This window comes from Platalea leucorodia, assembly GCF_965183815.1.
Source record: "Platalea leucorodia genome assembly, chromosome: 7".
Taxonomy (NCBI): Eukaryota; Metazoa; Chordata; class Aves; order Pelecaniformes; family Threskiornithidae; genus Platalea; species Platalea leucorodia.
The window spans coordinates 72,134,471-72,154,116 of record NC_138829.1 but is presented as its reverse complement, the minus strand read 5'-3'; the positions used below and the strand labels follow the sequence as shown (position 1 = coordinate 72,154,116).

The following is a 19,646-nucleotide window of genomic DNA, read 5'->3' as shown; positions in this document are numbered from 1 at the left end:
CAACGAGAGGATGGATAATCAACTCTGCACTGTAAAAGCACCGTGTTTCTCTGTGTTTCAGGTTGAGCTGGATGATCGCAGAGTCCCAGGCCGAACGTTAGCAAAGGGGGTGAAATACAGCACCAAGGTAAAGCTCCTCGGGTATGTAGCCTCCCTACAGCTTTTCACGAAGGTCGTTGCTGAACATCCAGAAGGGAGCCAGAGGACCACGCTGTGCCGTGGGATTTTACAGCTCGAGCAAAGCTTTGCTTTTGCAGCACCCCATTGGTTTTACCCACACTGTGATACATTTGGCAAGCTGTTTCTAATTGAGCTGCACTTAAACTCTTCCTTTAGACCTTGTATGATTGTCTCCGAGCAGGTCCCACTGGAGAGATCGGGTTTTCCACCTGGGAGATACCTGCCTGCCATAGAAGAAACCTCCAGCAAGGAGCTCATACAGAAAGGACACATCCAACAAATGGCAGAAAGCAATTGCACCCAAGCGACTGAGTTCAGCTTAATGGGGTTCACCGAGGACCCAGCGACCCAGGTCACCCTCTTTTTGGTGTTTCTGCTCACCTATCTTGTCACCATCCTGGGGAACCTTGGGATGATCGCGTTACTCAGGGCCAGCCCTCAGCTCCACTCCCCCATGTATTATTTCTTGGGTAACCTGGCTTTTGTAGACGTCTGTTCTTCCACCATCATCACCCCCAAGATGTTGGTTGACTTCATATCACAGAAGAAGGGCATTGCTTATGCTGGGTGCGTGGCTCAGGTGTTCATTTTTCATCTTTTTGGGATGATCGAGTGTTTCCTGCTGGCTGTGATGGCGTATGACCGTTACATGGCCATTTGCCATCCTCTGGTGTATCCCCTTGTCATGTCCCCAAAATGCTGTTTCCAGCTGGTGACTGGGTCATATCTCGTGGGGCTGACAAACGGCATGGGACAGACTATCGGCATGTCCAGTTTATCCTTCTGCGGCTCCAGCGTCATCGACCTGTTCTTCTGTGACATTTCTGCTCTGGTATCACTCTCAACCTCCGACACCACCCTCAGCCAGGTTATCTTAAGAACTTCAGCATCTTTATTCGGTGTGTCCAGCAGCCTGGTTGTCCTGGTCTCCTACGTGGCCATCATCTCTGCCATCCTGAGCATCAGTTCAGCTGAGGGCAAGCACAAAGCCTTCTCCACCTGCGCCTCCCACCTCACCACCGTGAGCATCTTCTACGGGACATCGCTTTTTATGTACTTAAAGCCCAGCTCAGACAGCTCAAAAGAAGATGAATGGGCTGCGGTGCTCTACACTGTGGTGACTCCCATGCTGAACCCCTTGATCTACAGCCTGAGGAATAAGGAGGTGAAGGAGGCTTTCAGGAGACTCACCAAAAAAATGAAATGAATGTTGTAAATTTATGGCCAGATAGAATGGAGATGTGGGTGATATTCTCAGGTTTTGATTAAATATCTCGGATTGATGACATTTTTGGGGTCTTCTGCACTTTGACTTAGAAGCTGCACTGGCTGAGTCACTATCCTCAGCTGGTTCAGGATACTAATAGTTTCACTCAGTTCTCCAAACGTCGATAATTATATTTAGTAGTTAATTTAACCTAATGAAGACACAGGTAGGACTACGAGCATGCGCTACTCCTCATTTAAAATTTTGCCCTCTACCATTTATTCAATCCTATGTATTGGGGAAAATTAAACCAGAGGAATATGGAAAAAAGTTCTGCAATTGGTGGGACTCGAATGATGAGCTCTGTCATGTGTTGCTCTGCCTTTTGCTTAGCAAATCAGAATAAACAGGGGGTGAATTCTACTATGTCACTAACTGAAATTCCATTTCAAGACAACGTTGGAAAGTCATTAGGGACCATAATAAGTAGCCTCAGGATGCCAACACCTTTAGCAAGAAAAATATAGGTTCCAGCAAGTAATTGGTATGCTACACGGGAAATATTTTTTCTTTTTTCATACTCAAACCTCATTAAGTGATTAACAGCACCCTACATCTCATTTAATTTTAGACAGCTAAAAATTGAAGTTAAATACCCTATTTGGGTGACCTTTATTGTGAATGAAGGCACTTCGAAAGCATTTTATGCTGCAGTAGTGATGAATCTCCCCAAAGGCAGATACTATCCAGCAGCCCCTACCCCCTGCTCCGCACCTTTGCTTTCCATCTCCCTGTGGCAGCAATCAAAGCCATGATCTCCACGGTTCCCCGACCAGCGCAGATCACAGGAGCTACGGTGCTGCTCCTTCAGACCCAATATTTTGCAGCCCATGCCAGCCTGGCCCGATGCCGTTGCCTGCCCTGACGTCTCTCCCACCGCCTTCCTGCAGAGAGAGCTGCCGGGTGGTGTGCAGACGTTGCATACGTGAAAAAAAGCAAAAATACTCCAATTTGGGTATTACCTCAGCCCGTACAGACTGCAGGCTCTGTCAGCACCATGGCGAAATCTGGAGCGACGGCTTAGCCCTAGCGCTATCCTGGAGGCATGTAAGAACTTGGGTTGGAGGGAGAAGCTGCTCGGTTGGATTAAATCAAGTCAGGATCAAAGCGGTTTGCTGATTTATTAACGACACACAACTAACAGGCACCCAGGGTCAATCAGCTGAATCCTTCTTTGTTCCCAAAGCTTCCCGATAATTCCCTGGTTATTATTTAATCCAGCCGACGGTTGGCTGCCTGGCTGGCGCTGTCAGCCTGGGGCAAACACCCTCCCAGGCTGTTTGTGCTCCCATTCCTCTCTTATCAGCTCTGCTGCCGTGGGGGTCCCCGGGAGGTCTCCGGTACAGCCGCCCACACCAACCAGGGCCAACTCAGACCCCGTTGTCCCACTGAGCCTTGGGGACCACCCAGGGCAGAGGTTTTCCACCCTCCCTGGCCCCTGGTTCAGTGTTTGACTGCCCTTATAGAGGGTTTTTTCCTCCCTTTGTTTCTAACAGGAATTTCCCATGTTGCAGATTCACGATAGAGTCTCAGATTTGTCCTTATCTGCAACATGAAGCACATGGGGCACTTGCACAGCCATAGCGAGCAAGGTTCACCTCTCATCTTCATCTTGCATCTCTCCAGATGCGTTCCTCAGGACCTCGTCCTGATTTGGGACCTCTGCGTATGATTCCTGCTGTTCTCCCACACTGCTGCTCCTCTGCGACTGTTTAATTTAGATGCAAGGAAGATGATTGCCACCTTTTTCTTTAAATAAGAGACTCAAGATGGTTTTTAATGTTTTATTTACAGTCCCAGAGTATCTCTTCTTGCCGCAGTGACCTGCAGCCGTTATTTGGCAATATATAAAATACAACGATATTCAATGACTTTGTGTCCACGTCTTACCTCACCATCACCCAGTGTTTAAATGGGAACACAAACTCTTAGTGACTTCAAAACACATGTCCGCGGCTACAGCACGATTGCTCTGCTCGTTGTGGCTTTCTGCCGGAGCTGCCACTCTCAAAACCGAAAGCATTTTGCTCATTGCGCCAGCAGAGCTTGCTGGGTTTGGGGAAACCAGCGGTTAGCTGCGTCTAACGGCCCTCGCCGACTTCTGTGGGGTTAGCATCTGACTATGAGTGGTGGAAAACACCTCATGTGGCTCCAGGAGGAGAGTTTCGGGGAGGAGAAGGAGCATCCAGCGTTGCAACCCCCTTCCCTGGTGGGTCACGATGAACAGGCAATGACGTGGCCGGCGTCTCACATCCCATTTTGCACTCACGCTGATTAGCCACCAATCACTTCGGAGCTCCTCTCCTCTGAAAGAGCAGGAGCTGCTACAGCTACATCCTCGAAAAGGTGTTTTAGCTTGTCTCCATGTCACGTTAAACGCTCCAGTACTCTAGATGCAAACGAGTTTCCAACTGGAATTCATTTTACTTAAGAAAGCAGAAATAAGGCAATCAAAACGGTGGTTTAACACCGTAGTTATTATGTGTTTGGGGTCTTGTGTCTGAAATCGTCCTCTGGCTCCCCTGCAGAAAGCCCACGTTGCATCTCAGAGTTTAGCTGGAGCCAGCTAGGCTTGCACTTTTAGGCGGAGCTGCCTTAATTCTAGTTAAATCTGTTTTAAACAGAGAGCTGAGCAAATACTGCTATCTCAGGGGTAGGAGCCACCTCCCCTTGTTTAGATACTTAGCGATTAGTGTTGGAAATCATCTCAAAGGTCTTTAGGGGAAGGACTGATCTCCTTAACTTTAAATAAACACCATGTCACCTCTACGCGTTGACTGGGTACTTGGGCTCCCTTTATGACCAGGGAAGATTTGGTCGAGTCCATCAGTGGGGTCTGGTGTGGCTCATTGCAAGGCAGACACCCACAGTTTGTCAACGGAAGAGACTGATAAACTCTGCTGATTGTACTGGCCAGAGTTGCGTTAGCTATAACGAGACCATAGCTCACAAATAGATAACGACAGACACTCAGGCTTGGGTGTTAATATAAGCTGGATCTAAAAGAGGGTGAAAGGAATCCCATTCTGGAGGTCTCCTCTAGCTGGTGGGTAAAAAGGGTACAGAAACAGAGAATTTTTTTTTTTTTTCCTTTGATTAAAAAGGAGTTGAAGACTTTGGCTTACAAATGTGTGAATCCTGCACTGGGGTGGTGACTCCTCTCCATCGCCTGCCATCCAGATGCATGGGAAGAGCCAGGAACCTGCAGCACAACCGTTTTCTCTCCAGGCTAGCTGGAAACCAAGCTACCTTTAGTTTCCCTTAGTACAGGAACGAAAGGGAAAGTCTTGGTTTGGCCTTGCTCCCTTTAAAATCGATGGCCAACATATCTCTTGTTTCCAAAAGAGAACTGGGAGATATTATAATGGCTCATTTTAGACACGGTTACTGCCCTGGAGCAAAAAACCTTTCTGAGGTCCCAGCGGAAGAAGCAAGGAGACCCTATCCAAGCACCGGTGAGTTCCTCTCTGTGTCTGCCTTTACCACTGTTCGTGGCTCAGAAGGACATTTTGAACCCAAGAAAGAGAAATTTGCATTTTCCACATTTCTTGACATAGAGGGAAAGTGAAAAGGAAGGTTGGGTTCAGCAAGGACAGAGGGACACACGGGGCAGGACTAATCTCAGCTGGCTTTAGACACCTGCAGCATCAGCACGTGCATCTAAGGCAGACACCCCAGAGAAAGGGATGCTTCTGTGCGCGATAAAACGTGGATATTTGAGATGGGACGGGTGACGTTTTACACTCTACAGACTAGCAGTGGTGTTGAGAATGGCTGGCTCGGATGTTGTTGGATGTAATGTGTGTGTTTGAGATGTCTGTGCTCAGTTACATAAATACCACCCAAGGCAAAGAAGGAAATTAATGGGGACGAGGAGATGGCCATGTCTGATATGTGAGATGTTAGCAACAGGAAACAGCAGTTGCCTCCTTCCCCATGCCCAAGGCGGGTGTAGATGACGGCAGCTGGATCTCCTGAACCCATTTAAGGATGTTAAAGCAATTTAGCATAACCCTGTCTGCAATCAGCTGCTGGTTTCTACGAGGAACAAGCCACGGTTTCGGTTTCCTTTCCTGCTTTCATGAGCACCACACATCCATCCTGGGGATATTTTAATTTTGAAGCACCTGATGCAGAAAGGCTTTTCAAAGGCAGCTTTTTTTGTCCAAAATGGGCAGATGGGAATCACACAAACTTCAAAAAGGGAAAATGCTGAGTCCTGCCCACAGGGAAGAATTGCACCAGGACAGGCTGGAGAGCAGCTTGGCAGAGAAGGATGTGGAGGTTGTGGTGGCCACCAAGTTGAAGAGGAGCCATCAATACGTTTTAGCAGCAAAGATGCCCACCAGCACCCCCAGAAGAGCGTTGGCAGCGGGTCAAGGGACTTTCTGCAATGAACCTCTGACCGACAGCCCGAGGAATGGGGAAGTAAAAGCTGCCTCGAGAAGGGCGATGGGAGAAGAGGGATCGTCCTGAAGAAACGGTCATCTCGCTGCTGCCCGCAAACGGACAGCAAGGCTGATGGAAAGAGGGAAGTGAGAAGAGAAGAAATAGTAGTACTCATCTCTCAAACAGGCAATACACATATTTTAAGGCCATCTCTAGTGGATAACGTGAGAAGCAGTCATCTCTTGTATTTTTTTTAAACCATGAATAAGACTAGAGGAAGAAAAATATATCAGGTAAAATTATAGTGATACTGAACACCAAGGTGTGTGACCAGCAGATGGGTAGCAGGAAAAAAAAGATAAAAAAGTACTGATTGAAATTCATGCACCTAATTGCAAACGACTAGAAGTAGAGCTACCTAAGTCTGAGTTCACTGTCCCAACACAGGCATGGGTGACGCATCCTCCCCTTGGAGAGAGGCTTTCGGAGGGCTGCACCCCCGCGAATGCTGCTTCTAGGACCTGCCCTGAGACTCTGCCTCCTGGGAAGCAATGGTGCAAAACCATATTCCAGCCTAAATGGGTAATGAGAAGTTGTCTCGAAAAAAGAAGATGACAGCACAATAGCAAATTGATATCTGCGTTTCAATCCACTTTTTCTTTAATATATCCACATCGGCTCTATGGAAGTATGTAGCACAAAAGAAAATTAATCTAACTGATCGTTGCAAATATAAAGCAGTAATTTCCTTAAATTAATCCATTACTTAGAGTTATAATATTTTTTTCTCCCATGTTCCTAGAGAAGAAGAAAAAATCTTTCAAATTCGAGGCTTCAGCAAAAATGCATTGCCTCGTGTTCCACTCCTCGTCACAAAGCTGTACGCAAGTCGAATTGCTGGGGCTCTGCAGGCACCGTTTCTGATGTGCCTTGGGGATCCCATCCCTCAAACCTCGGCGAGAGATCTCCGTGTTTATCCCGGGCTCCTTGGGGAAGGCTCACTCTGTTCCCAGGTGCCCAGAGACCATTTGGTAATTTGTCCTGTGGCCGTGGGGTAAAAGCTTAAATCTTCCACCCATGTTGGAGGCTGCCATAGGGAAACCTTCCTGGTTTTGGAAAGACGGATGGAGCTTTGTGTTTAACTTCAGCTCAAGGACCAGTGAGTCTCTTTCTGAGAACGACTCCAGGCACCATTAACCAGAGGGAGGGTGAAATTTGGAGACATTTTGAGACAATTTTTTGCTGGATGGGGAAGGGCTTCCTTAACCAGTGTGTCCATCCCTGCGGATGCAGGAATCCTGCCCTGAAGCAATATTGAAGTTAAGATCCCTCCTGAAGGAAAAAAAAATACATACTCCAGTACATCTGAATCCTAAATCCAAACTCAAATTTTGCATAAAAATTCCTGGTATTAGCAGACCCAAGAGGTGCAAGGAAGATGGCGCACAAGTATAATTCAGATTAGAAGGAGGTGTTTTTCTCTTGAAGCTGCACGTACGTGAAATTGCAATCATCAGGTATGCTGGTCTCGTCTTACGTGACCCAAACACATCGCTGCAGAGTCAGAAAATCACTCCAGCGTGGTTTGTTATCTAATTAATGCAACACTAATTAATGTGGCAAATTGAGGCACAATATTATTGTATTTACTTCCCCCTAAATAAGAACACATCCCCCACCCCCCAACAAAAGGAAAGAAATCCTCCCAGAAAATGCCCACATACTGTAAGGGGTTTGGATGTTCATGAGAAGACATCATTTGCAAGACCTTTTGCAAGAGCAATTCTTTCCATAATGTGCCAGCCAGAGCTTTAAGATTTAAACTTTAAGATTTTTTTCCATATTATGATCTATTGGTTATTATTTTGTTAATATATTATTTTTCAATATATTATTTTGGATCTTCAACCTGCCCACTGAGGATAGCTATCGTATTTTTTCCTCCAAATAAGCAGTTGTATTCATCCAGGAACCCCCAAATCCTGCGTTAGCCTCAGGTACTACCTATTCCTGCAAGCTGAGAGAAATTATTTCACTCTTCCCTGTGTTTCTTTGTCTCCTCTGTGCTGGCACCAGGAAAATGGCTGGGGAAAACCACTCGAGCGTGACTGAGTTTGTCCTATCGGGCTTCACTGACCTGCAGGAGCTGCTCTTCGTCATTTTTTTGCTCATTTACATCAGCACGCTGGTAGGGAATCTGGGAATGACAGTCCTCATCACAACCAGCTCTAAGCTTTACGTGCCCATGTACTTCTTCCTCAGCCACCTCTCTTCCCTGGACATCTGCTATTCTTCATCCATCATGCCAAAGCTCCTGTTGGGTCTCCTTCCAGAGAGAAATGTCCTTTCTTTCAATGGCTGCCTCATGCAGTTTTTCTTCTTTGCAGTGTTTGGCACCACGGAGGCCATCCTTCTGACCGTCATGGTGTACGATTGCTACATGGCTGTCCGTGAGCCTCTGCACTGCTTGGCTGCCACGTCCCATGGGTCCGTGTCCAGCTGGTGGTGGGCTCCTACGCTGCTGGGAGCCTGAACATCCTCATGCACACCAGTGCTCTCCTCCGACTCTCTTTGTGTGGCCCAAACCTTGCCAAGCGTTTCTATTGTGAAATCCCACTGCTCCTGCTACTCTCGTGCTCCGACACCTGGCTCAACAAGACGGCGATGGCCGCGTGCGTTGGTTTCATCATAACAACCTCAGTCTTGGCCATCGTTGTCTCCTACGCCTGCACCCTGCTCACCATCTGGAGCATCTGCTCTTCGGAGGGCAGGCACAAAGCCTTCTCCACCTGCACCTCCCACCTTATGGCTGTTGCCCTCTTCTACGGCTCTGTGGCTTTCTTGTATTTCCATCCCTTTTCCAGACATGCAGAAGACCAAGGGAAAACAGCCTCTGTCTTCTACACCGTGGTGACCCCCATGCTCAACCCTTTCATCTACAGCCTGAGGAACAAGGTGAGGAGCACCCTCAGAAGAGCTATGAACAATCTCCTCTCCTGCATGTATTCCCACAGGTCCCGCTCTAACCAAACTGAAGCAGATATCACCTGCGACAGTGGAGTCAGCAGAAGAAAGAAGGCTGACACCTGACAGAAGAAGGGCACCGTACGTTTCTGCACATCTGGTGAGTTGTACATGCTCTACCTCGTGCTGAACACTGCAGTTTGAATTATGAATTAATTCCATGTTGGGGTCCCTTGAAAAATAAATTACCCATAATTACAACGTCTGAAAGATGGAAAGAGCGCAGGAAAGACAGACAATCCTAGAAACACATGCATTGTCAGTGAAACTTTTGGGATAAATGAATTTATAAGCAGTGCTAGAACATGCACAGTTGATACTTTTTACCGAAGAGGATTTACTCAATGTTACAACAATATTAAATTCTGTGGTCTGAAAGAGTTGGCTCAGAGCAGAAAGGGACAAGTTAATAAGACTACATATTGGAGAGGGACAATGTCTTTCATAACTTTGTTTTCAAATTTTCTAAGTAGTTGTCTAAGGTTTTGCTTTAGTCCAATAAACTTGATTTATTATTTTCTCTGCTTTGCCCAAGGATAGTCTTTATGGGGAATAGCACATCCCCACGCTTCATATATATTGCACGCAGACCACCCGTGCTGGACATCTTGCTTTCCTGGATGGGTCTCCCCCATGGAAAGCTACCAGCCTGGAGCCACCATGCTGACGTGCTCCTTTGCCTAGGAGCAGGGTGGAGTTTTATCCCGTGACAAGGAGTCACTCAACTTGGCCAGGAACAATCTTTCAAGACGTCGTCTGAGCAGTCTTGGCTTTTCCCAGGACGTCATCTGATGTTGACAACACAGAAAACCTCCATGCTTCTGGCCATATGTCGTATTCAGCTGTGCCCGACTTGTTTGATGGCTCCAAGGCTTTCAACGTTGGCCAAAACTCCGCCTCCCCCCCGCCTCTTACTTGTGTGTCTCCATCCAGGCAAAGTTTATTTTCCATCCCAGCTGCAGTTTATTAATTTCTGCTTCCAGGTTTTAGGGGTTGAGTCATCTCGGTCCAGGAGTCATCTTATCTAATTGTAGGCTTTCACATCTGAATTAGTCACCATCGGTTCCCCTTATGGAGACAACTGTGCATCTGGGGGCTTTGATTCATCTGATCTATTTTAAACACCCACATCAGGGCGAGATGAATTTTTCTGGAACAAATGTATGGTTCTTTCCACTGTCCGCTTGGCAGCGAAGGGTGAGGGGCCGCCACGGCTGCGTGGCAAATGTGGATTTTGTACAGAGCAGTCACACTCGGCATAGTCTGAAGAGTTAATTTAAGCAGAAATTACCTAAATTTACATAAATTCACTAATTAATAAATTAATTTAAACATATTCTATTCTATAAGGGGAAAGCTTCGGCTCACTATGCTTGTGTTTTGGAGTCCTTCAAAAGCCCCACTCAAAAGTGAGAAGGTGAAACTAGCTTTTAGCTGAATTATGAATTATTGACTGAGCACGGATGCTCAGCATCCACAAAACGCTTTCTGGAAAGAACAGAAAAGCCCAGTGGATAAAAACAGTGTCAGAGCTATGCTTTTGCTTTGACATAAAGGTCACTAATACCTGATAGTAACTTCCTGAAGAAAGGTTTATATTTTCCATGGCTGGATAGGAAAATTCCCTAGATCTGATTACAGATACTTGTACCATTTTGCTCTTTTAAGAGCAATAAAAGAAAAACTTTTCTCCATAAACCTGGCCGTGACTGTCACAGACACCTGGATCCAGCTCGCTGGGTTTTTAAAAAACAGGGTATCCCAGACCGCGTTAGAAGAAATGGGAGCAGAAGAGTTCCTGAATCATTTTCCCTTCCTTCCCTCCCTCCCCAACAGCATTTGCAACACTTCTTCAAATCCTGAGCTACCTCCTAATCCTTGGATCTCTGTTTCTTACAGCAGTTCTTTTTAATTCTCTGATTCCAAGAGAAAAATTTATATATATATATATAAATAAAATAAATATGTATAAAATATATATAAAATAAAATTACAATAAAATAGAAAAAATTTATATATATTATATATATATAAATGGGAAAAACCACTCAAGCTTACATTTAACTTGCTGAAACTAATTGTGTTTGCGTATCAGTGCATGTCTCCTCCTTAAGGAGCTGTTTCCAAAGTCGTCAGTTCCCAAGGGATTTCCCGCATGGCACACACCCGGGAGCGCAGCGGCAAAACCCTTGGTCTTTTAATGAGAGTCCTATAAACAGCAGCTTTTCTTGGTCAAGTACTGAAGCCCTTCGTGACTGGCAAATCATTCTTGCTTTTAACACCAACGCTGGGAGAAATTGGGGCTTATTTCTCCCATACAATTTTGGTCTAGGAGATAACAAGTCTCTGATAAAGCAAAAAGGGCCCTGAGATGTGAGCAGCCAGGTGAGTTTTAGCCTAAATAAAGATATCAAGAGCTGATCTGCTGCAAGGGGAGGACTTCAGGCAGGAGCTCGTTTTCACACAAAATAGTCACCCCAGGTCAGGACATCTCATGCGAAACCCAGGCGTTTATAAGTTGCTTTTCCAAATTTCAGGCAGCCACTAGCTCAGGCTATGAGTAAAGGCAACCGAGATACGTAGGCACTGCCAGAGGTCCGCAGCCCCTCCATCTCAGCTGATTATTTTAATCCAGATTACTGCGATTCATAATTATTCTCCAGAGGCCGGAGAGGGCAGCAGCTTGGACAAGCCGCTGAAGTGGCTCTGCAAAGCGTCGGTGGTCTGAGGCATGTTATCTTGCTGGCAAAAAACCCTTGCCGTCCTCGAGCTCTGCCTTGTCTCAGACCTTTGACACGAAGGAGGTAAGAGGACTGGCGGTGCGTGGGCTACTATTTGCTATACTCTTTGCTGCCTGGGTTATTTGGCAAGCTTCAAATTGTTTTAGAGGGCTGTGAACGTTTCTGTAACTGACTTAGTGCTGGAATGAAACGTAAAAACTTGTTCGACTAAATCCAGCTTTAAGGGAGCCTCACGTGTAAGCTGAGGTAGGACGCGTGTGTTGAACCTTCCTCATGCAGAAGGGTCCTGTCCAACAGTATAATTTGGTATCTTGTTTAACCGTTCAAAAACCCCCAGAGAGCAATTTCTTTCTACTCCTAACTTCTGATTTAAGAAGACATGAGCTTAATTTTATCTGGTTTTTTTTTTAAAACCACCCTGCATTATCAGCATCTTACTCCCCTTGGCAGTAATAACGGCTACGCAACGGCACTGTAGCATTGCTGGGGTTTCCACCAGCACCAACCTTTTAAAATTCTTTCCACTTTCTCCATTCTCAATGGTCTGGATAACACCGTATTTAAAGGGGGGATTAATACTTACACTAAACCTCCTGTTTCAAACTTAATTTCAGCATCTCATAGGAAGGAAGCGTAGAAATTAGGGTTTTATTTTAACTTGTTCTGGCTCACCTAAAGGAAACTATTTCAAAAATGTCTTGATCTCTCACCAGTGCTTTCTCTCTTTCCATCTTCTGAAACAAGGGGCTTTTGGGTGGTTTTTCTTGTTGTTTGTTTTGTTTTGTTTAAATGCAGACTGATTTCTGATGTCAGAACAAATTGCTGTGGTTACCTCTTTGGATCTGATGAGTAACAAACTTCTTAACTCCTTCAGGAGGTAGAATAAGCCTTCCAATTTGAAAAGTGACTTTATCAAACCAAATTAGTGGTGACTAGACCAGAATAAACCGTTAGAAATAAATTCAATCATGCACTTCGTTTTCTTTAAAATGTATTTTGAGACAAACACTGAATGTGTTTTTCAACAGTCCCTGCCCCTGAAATTTGGATTTCCTGATAAAAATAAATGCACCTTTAACTTTTGTTTGTGAGGAAAACAGGAATACGCTGACTCTCTGTTTCTCTGCTTTCCTACAGCCGCTGCGTTACGATGATGGCCAAAGGAAATCACACCCCCGGTGCCGAATTTGTTCTCTCGGGGTTCTCGGAGCAGGGGGATGTCCAGGCTGTCCTCTTCACAGTCTTCTTGGTGATCTACGTGATCACTCTGCTGGGGAATCTGGGGATGCTCGTGTTAATCAGGCTGGATGCCCAGCTTCACACCCCCATGTACTTCTTCCTGAGCAGCCTGTCCTTCCTAGACATCTGCTATTCCTCCTCAATTACCCCCAGGCTGCTCTCAGACCTCCTAGCAGAAAGAAAGGTCATTTCTTACTCTGCGTGCCTCACACAATTTTATTTCTATGCGGTCTTTGCCACCACTGAGTGCTACCTCTTGGCTGCGATGGCGTATGACCGCTACGTGGCCATCTGCAGCCCGCTGCTCTATGCCATCTCCATGTCCGGCAGAGTCTGCGCACTGCTGGTAGCTGGCTCGTACCTCGCTGGGATCGTGAATGCCACCATCCACACAGGGTTTGCACTTCGGCTGTCCTTCTGTGGTCCCAACATCATCAACCACTTTTACTGCGAGGGGCCCCCGCTTTACGCCATCTCTTGCACGGACCCCGCCGTCAATGAGATTATGATGTTCATTGTGGTTGGCTTTAACCTGTTTGTCACCAACCTGACCATCCTCATCTCCTACACCTACATCCTGGCCACCGTCCTGAGGATGAGCTCGGCCGCGGGCAAACAAAAAGCCTTCTCCACCTGCGTGTCCCACCTGACCACCGTGACCCTCTTCTACGGATCCGCTGCGTCCATGTACTCACGACCCAGCTCCAGGAACTCCCAGGACCTCGACAAAGTGGCCTCTGTGTTTTACACTGTGGTGACCCCCATGCTGAACCCCCTCATCTACAGCCTGAGGAACAAGGAGGTGAAGAATGCGCTGGGGAGAGTGATGAGGACGAAACGTTCATCTGAAAAATAGTTTCCCCTGGCACGTCAGAGGAACTGAGAGGTCTTCTCAGAACCGTTTATACTTTCCCTTTCTGTACTGCTATGGTATAAAAGCAGCAGTGCTCTCCTGTGAGCTACTGGGGACAAATGTATTGGGAAACCTCTGCCTTGTTCCTAAACACTGGGTCATTAACTCCTCTTGGATTAGGCCATTCACTGACCTGTCTCAGGGATGCGTTAGCTACTTTTATTTGTGTTTACAGCCTGATATTATTTTAATTTCAAGAATTTAAGCCCTTCTGACCCTTTGTAGTTTGAGAATTCATTACCACTGTTGCATTGAGCAACGACAACAAATAACACCTATTGCTTTCAGCGTGACAGTGATGACCAGAGCTCTCTTCGTATCAACTAATGGCCCGTTTCTGGTGAACGCAAGACTTGGGTAATTTAGTGCTCCCAGTACTAGCGACAGACACTGAGCTTCATAACAACAATTCATTGCAAGAAGGCTCGTCACACTTTTTCTGTAACTTATTTTAGCTCAACCGTAGCTGCATTTTCAAACTTATTTGAGAAACTTGTGCGGTGCCTGTAACTTGCTTGAGGACCAGAGAGCTATCATCTGCCATCTCCTATGAGTAAAGATAAAATTACCCACTAGTCAGGTCCCGGCTCCCTATCCTGGCACTTTGATCTTATTTTGGTTGTATTATTATTAACTGCTTTTGCTTAGTTTTGAGCAATTGTGTGATTTCCCCTCTAAAATAAATCATGAGATACAGGGGGACGATTAACATACTTTAGTAACTATACTGTAGCTAACCCCATAGACCAAGAGGAGAGAAAAGAGTGCTGACCAGGAATAAATATGGGGTAGAAACATTTAGAAGTGATCCCGAGCAGACTCAAGACTGGCATGGAAGATACTCCCCCCATGACTGGTGCTCCCACCAAGAACAACACCATGCCTCCTCGGCAAGGAGCTCAGGGTGCTGCTGGGTCACTGCATCATCCCACCAAGGAAGAAGGACCTCAGCCTGCAGGTGGGAATTTAACTTCAGGGATGAGGGGCAGGTACTTTAATTGGAGAAAGCTTGAGGAGCATTGCTCTCCATCCATCCAGGCCTATAGAGTTGTCCTTAATACAGTCACATGCCAACACACTGACCCTCCAACTCGTCACTGGGGCCTGGACTAGCTCTGAGAAGCAAGGCAGCTGTAGAAGTGCACTTTGTTGTTAACAAGGAAGAAAGTTTCTTTCTTGTTAGTCCCCGCTCATTAGTCTCTCATGGCTTGTTAAGAAAAATGAGGTAAGTTGACTACAAGCCCACTGAGAAGCTTTCACAGTGATTAGGAAACTTTCTTGGTAAACCCCAGAAGGTCTTGTTAAGCTGATGACTCCTGGAAGGGTGGTTGGTCCCCAAGGACCACTTCTTGCTCTGGGAACAGGAGCAGCATCACTTGTGATGGAAATAGCTGTAACCACCTGTATGGCGAGAGCCTGGAGCTCAGGCCTGCTGGAGGGCTTTCTGGGCCAGTACAAGTGTGGTCATACACTCTCATTAAAGAAAGAGACATCCTTGTCTTCGTGATGTGTGTAGATAACGTGGGTCCCTGGGTTCTCACTAATGGGGTGATCTGTCCCTGCCTGCTTTTGACCCCCTGGCAGAGGAAGCCGGGGAAGCTCGTTGCATTTCTCCTCACCTTTGGACCTCCTCAAGGACACCTCACACCTTGAATTTCTTGTCATTAATCACCTTGGGATAGATTTGATTTTGTCTTTTTTTTTTTAATTCTTAAACTGCAAGGCAAGTTGAAGTACACTACATACATCCTCCATGTCAGACTGATTTTCCTAAACATGATTTTCCTACCATTACGAATTTGGGACTGGAGAATAAGCACAGGAATGGGCTCACCTGGCTCTCAATATCTAAAAATTCATTGTCTAATTATGAGATAAGCAGCCAGGTTCCCTCTAAAATCTGTGGGAATAAGAGAATGTTTTGTCACATCCTAGGACAGACAGTTAAGACAGATGTGGTGCAACAGGAGCAGGTCTGGACATCAAAAGGACTGACCTGCTGTCCATGGTCAGCGTTTTGGAATAGTTTCCTCTGGATTAAATTTATTCTGGTCCAGGGATCTGAACACCTACTGGAGGTGGAAGTGCATTAGGTGCCCCCCTCAAGCCCATTTTCAGTTTGTTTTCATCCAAAAGGAACCCAGCTCACGCGGCCTGACCCCAGCCTGCGATGGGAACGAAAACACGGCGAGGGGAGAAAGCTGGGAGATCTTCGAACTTAAACTCTTTGAACTGCACTATTTGTCTGAACAAAAACTAGAAGAATAGAAACGCACCTTTACTGATCACAAATGGAGACAAGGAACTCTGACTTAATCACTCAGCTTTTATTCATGTACATTTGAAGGAGATTAATCTACTTTGGTTCACCTAATCCTTCTTCCCAACAGTCTTAATAATAACAAGAAAAACAGCTTGGTTGTTTTTTTTTCCTTTTGGTTGGAAGAAATAATAACTAATAATAACTAAGAATAACTATTAATAAGAAGCTGCTTCATCTTTTTTGCATGTTTTCCTACAAGCGGCACTGGAAACTTTCGCTTAAATTGCAGGAAAGGAGTAAGGTGCAGTGAAATTCCCCAGGCCAGGTCTGGTTTGGTTGCCCTCATGTAGAAATCTGGTGCCATTTGCTCTGTCCTGAGGTGCCAAGGACATTAGTATGCACTTGACACGTATGCCATGCAACCTGCAGGAGAGCTGGGCCATTCTGGAGTGACATCTGAAAGCTCAGAGGGAGACCCAGGGGCATGACCAGGGTGTTCATAGTCTACGTTCAGGCATCTCAGATGCCTCTGTGCTTCTTGACATTGGTTCTTCCAGTCTGACCCACCCTATCCATACTGGTGTGAATGTTTCACTGGGAAAATAGTCTAGGACTATGAAAAGTATGTTTATGTGGTGCAATACATATGTGGTGCATCGTGAAGAAATAACTGGGACGGCTCAGGACCAGAGGCCCGTTACTTCATGACACATGGAGCTCCACCTGAGCTACTGGTTTGGGCATAAGTAAGGAATATTTAATCCAGATAAAGCACAGAGTGAAGAAGATGATGTACAACAACAAGGCCAGCCGCTGCTAAGATCCCACTTTATAGCAGCCATAAATTATATATGGGAAGGAGAGGAGGTCTGCCTGCACAGTGACATCTCCTGTCCATCAGGAAGCACTTCAGGATCAGAAGAGCTTATGCTCCTGCGTTGCATCCTCCTGCACCTATGGTGAAAAGCAACAAATGAAAACACAAACAAGAAAAGACAGGAATACCAGAGATCCAGGAAGGACAAGTTCCCAACGAAGAAGTGCATTGGGGCATGGAGCGATGAGCTACGGCATATCACTAGGATGAGGGTGATGTTGCTCATGAGAGTGGTGACGTAGGCTAAGGTGAACACCATGAACAAGAGAAGCTGCAGCTTCGGGTCATTGGTGAACCCCAGGAGGATGAAGCTGGTGACCGAACTGTGGTTCCTCTCTTCCATGGACAGGGGAGAGGGACTGACCTGGAGACACAGATCACGGTGGCTATTTCATATTTGCAGTGCGGGGTTTGGGGACACCAGCTAAGAGAAGGGCTTGCATGTTGCTGGCATTGCTCTCTGTACCAAAACACAGCTACACACACACACAGAAGAAAAAAGCAGAGTAAATTTTGTGTTGAGAAGGGCTGCGCTGCTATGATTTTGGTTGTGCTATTTTATGTCAAATAAAGGTTTGGCGTTTGCATCACCTTGCATCACTTTGAAAGCTGCATTTGCCGTGAACGTGCGCATATACACACACTGGGCGTGGTGCTGTGCATACAGGTATGCACACAAGCAGTTTCTATACGTTGCATATAATGCATTAAATCCTTAATAAAATATATGCAGGATATGAAAATACGGGTGGGTATATACATGTACGTATGTGTACAGGTACGTATGCGTACATGTAGCTCTGTAGGTATTTGCTGACCGTGCATTCCCTGACTTTTGTGAATGTGAAATCTCAATCTCAGTGTTGCATTAAATTACTCATACTTTGAGACTCCTGAATTTGAAGTCCATATGGAGAAACTGGAGACACACGTTGAAGACGAATGCATGTAGATTCGCCATCTGGTACGAACCAACACAGTGTCATTAGATTCGTTTTCATGAGTCATACCAGTAAAAGCACTCTCTCATTAAGTTTTCTGTTTTGCATGAGCAAACATTGAATGGTTGGATGTATGCCCTAAAAGTCATGATTACAAGTGTGCGTATCTGGAAAGACCTTTATTTTTAGGCACGTTACTGAAAGCAGCAGTCATTCAGTGCGCGCGTGTGCTTGCACACCTGACTACGGGCACACTTGCATGTACAGAAGCTGGAATTCATCTCACCTGACACTGCAGTTGACAAGCCAATTATTTAAGCTCTTCCATAGCCAATGAAAGTGATAGGCTCTTCCATAGGGAGACCAGAACATGAGCTGTGTCCTGCTGCTTCCTTGCAACTTTCCCCATGCTCCAACCAGGTCTGTGAAGACCCTCTCCCGGTGCCCCTGGTGCTGGCTGCTTCTCAGAGGTGCTGCAGTGGCCTTCATTTTCTCACCTGGCCTCATTTGTTGATTCTAATGTTTGTCATCAGGTAACACAAGGGATGGGCAGAGAGTTGAGGAGAGAAAGGAAAGAAAACCAGATCTCCTTGAAGATTTATCTTCTTGGCTCTCCATGACACCATATCGCTCGTTGGCCCTTTTTGCCCAGAAATACTTATGGACTTTTGGTCTTGTCCAGCAAGTGCCGATGGGATCACGAGAACAAAAGCGCGATGATCCTCTCTGTGGGACATCCCCACACCAGCTCATCTCACAGGGCAGAGCAAGCAGGTATGTCCTCCCCTGTCCCCGCACCAACCATGGTGTGCGGCTGGGGACATTTATCCATTGCCTCGTTCTGCGTTTCCTTAAGGCCCCGATCCCTGAAGTGTGTAGTTCAGCTATTTGGTACAGCCTTTGTGCCGAGAAAATGTTGCTGCACAGTTGTGCATCCCCCAGAGATGATCTCCTGCACCCCAGAAAGAGAATTTTCAGAGCTTTCATGGCTCTCCATGTTACGTGCTCATTATTTTCATCACTCAAGCATCATCAAGCATTGGAACAGGCTGCCCAGGGAAGTGGTTGAGTCTCCATCCCTGGAGGTATTTAAAGAACGGATAGATGTGGTGCTCGAGGACATGGTATAGATGGACTTGGCAGTGATAGGTTAACGGTTGGACTCGATGACCTTGAGGATCCCTTCCAACCTTGACGATTCTATGATTCTATGATCACTCTAGCTGCAGAACAAAGATGCAAACTCACGAACATCCGAGTTATTTGCATTTAGTTGATCATATCTTTTTACTAGTCTGAATCCGGGAGGAAATGAGAACTCTTCCTAGGAGTCTCTCCAGAGCATCCTTCACCTCCATGTTCCGCAGGCTGTGGATGAGGGGGCTCGGCGTGGGGATCACCAGGGTGTAGACAACAGACACTACGTTTTCCTCATCCAGGGACCAGCTTGAACTCTGCAGTCAATTGGGAGAAGTGGGACCTCTTAGGCAATATTCAGATAAGCTATTTAGGATGTTTATTTTGGAGCAAGACGAATTGCTTCCTAGAGTAGCTGGCAACAAGGTGGGGAATGGTCAGATGAAGAAGTTTACATCTGTAGATGACAACATTCAGCTAAATCATGCCCCTACTCAACAGCTGGTGTGCTAAATAAAAGCACTGAGGTAGCTATAAATGATCTGGAAAGGAAAAAAACCCCACTACAACCCCATGATTAGCTTTTAATTTCTCAAAAAATGTTGTTTCCAGTTTCATTATGGTCTTTCTTTCCAGAGGCCTGCAGGCTGGGATGCATAATGAGAAATCCCACGC

At 46.1% G+C, this 19,646-nt stretch overlaps 2 protein-coding genes across 2 annotated transcripts; both read left to right on the top strand.

Moving 5' to 3' along the window:
• Positions 1 to 460: 460 nt before the first annotated feature.
• LOC309593167 (uncharacterized protein) lies at positions 461 to 8,926 on the top strand (the record flags this gene model as incomplete). Its single annotated transcript, XM_082317322.1, is given in 3 exon segments — positions 461 to 1,377; positions 7,913 to 8,319; positions 8,322 to 8,926. Coding segments are annotated over 3 exon segments (1,929 nt in total).
• Positions 8,927 to 12,727: 3,801 nt separating this feature from the next.
• On the top strand, positions 12,728 to 13,696 carry LOC309593166 (olfactory receptor 5AP2-like; the record flags this gene model as incomplete). The annotated part of the gene is made up of 1 exon (XM_082317321.1): positions 12,728 to 13,696. The coding sequence occupies exon 1, from the start codon at positions 12,752 to 12,754 to the stop codon at positions 13,694 to 13,696; it is 945 nt and encodes a 314-aa protein (XP_082173447.1). The 5' UTR covers positions 12,728 to 12,751.
• Positions 13,697 to 19,646: the final 5,950 nt, after the last annotated feature.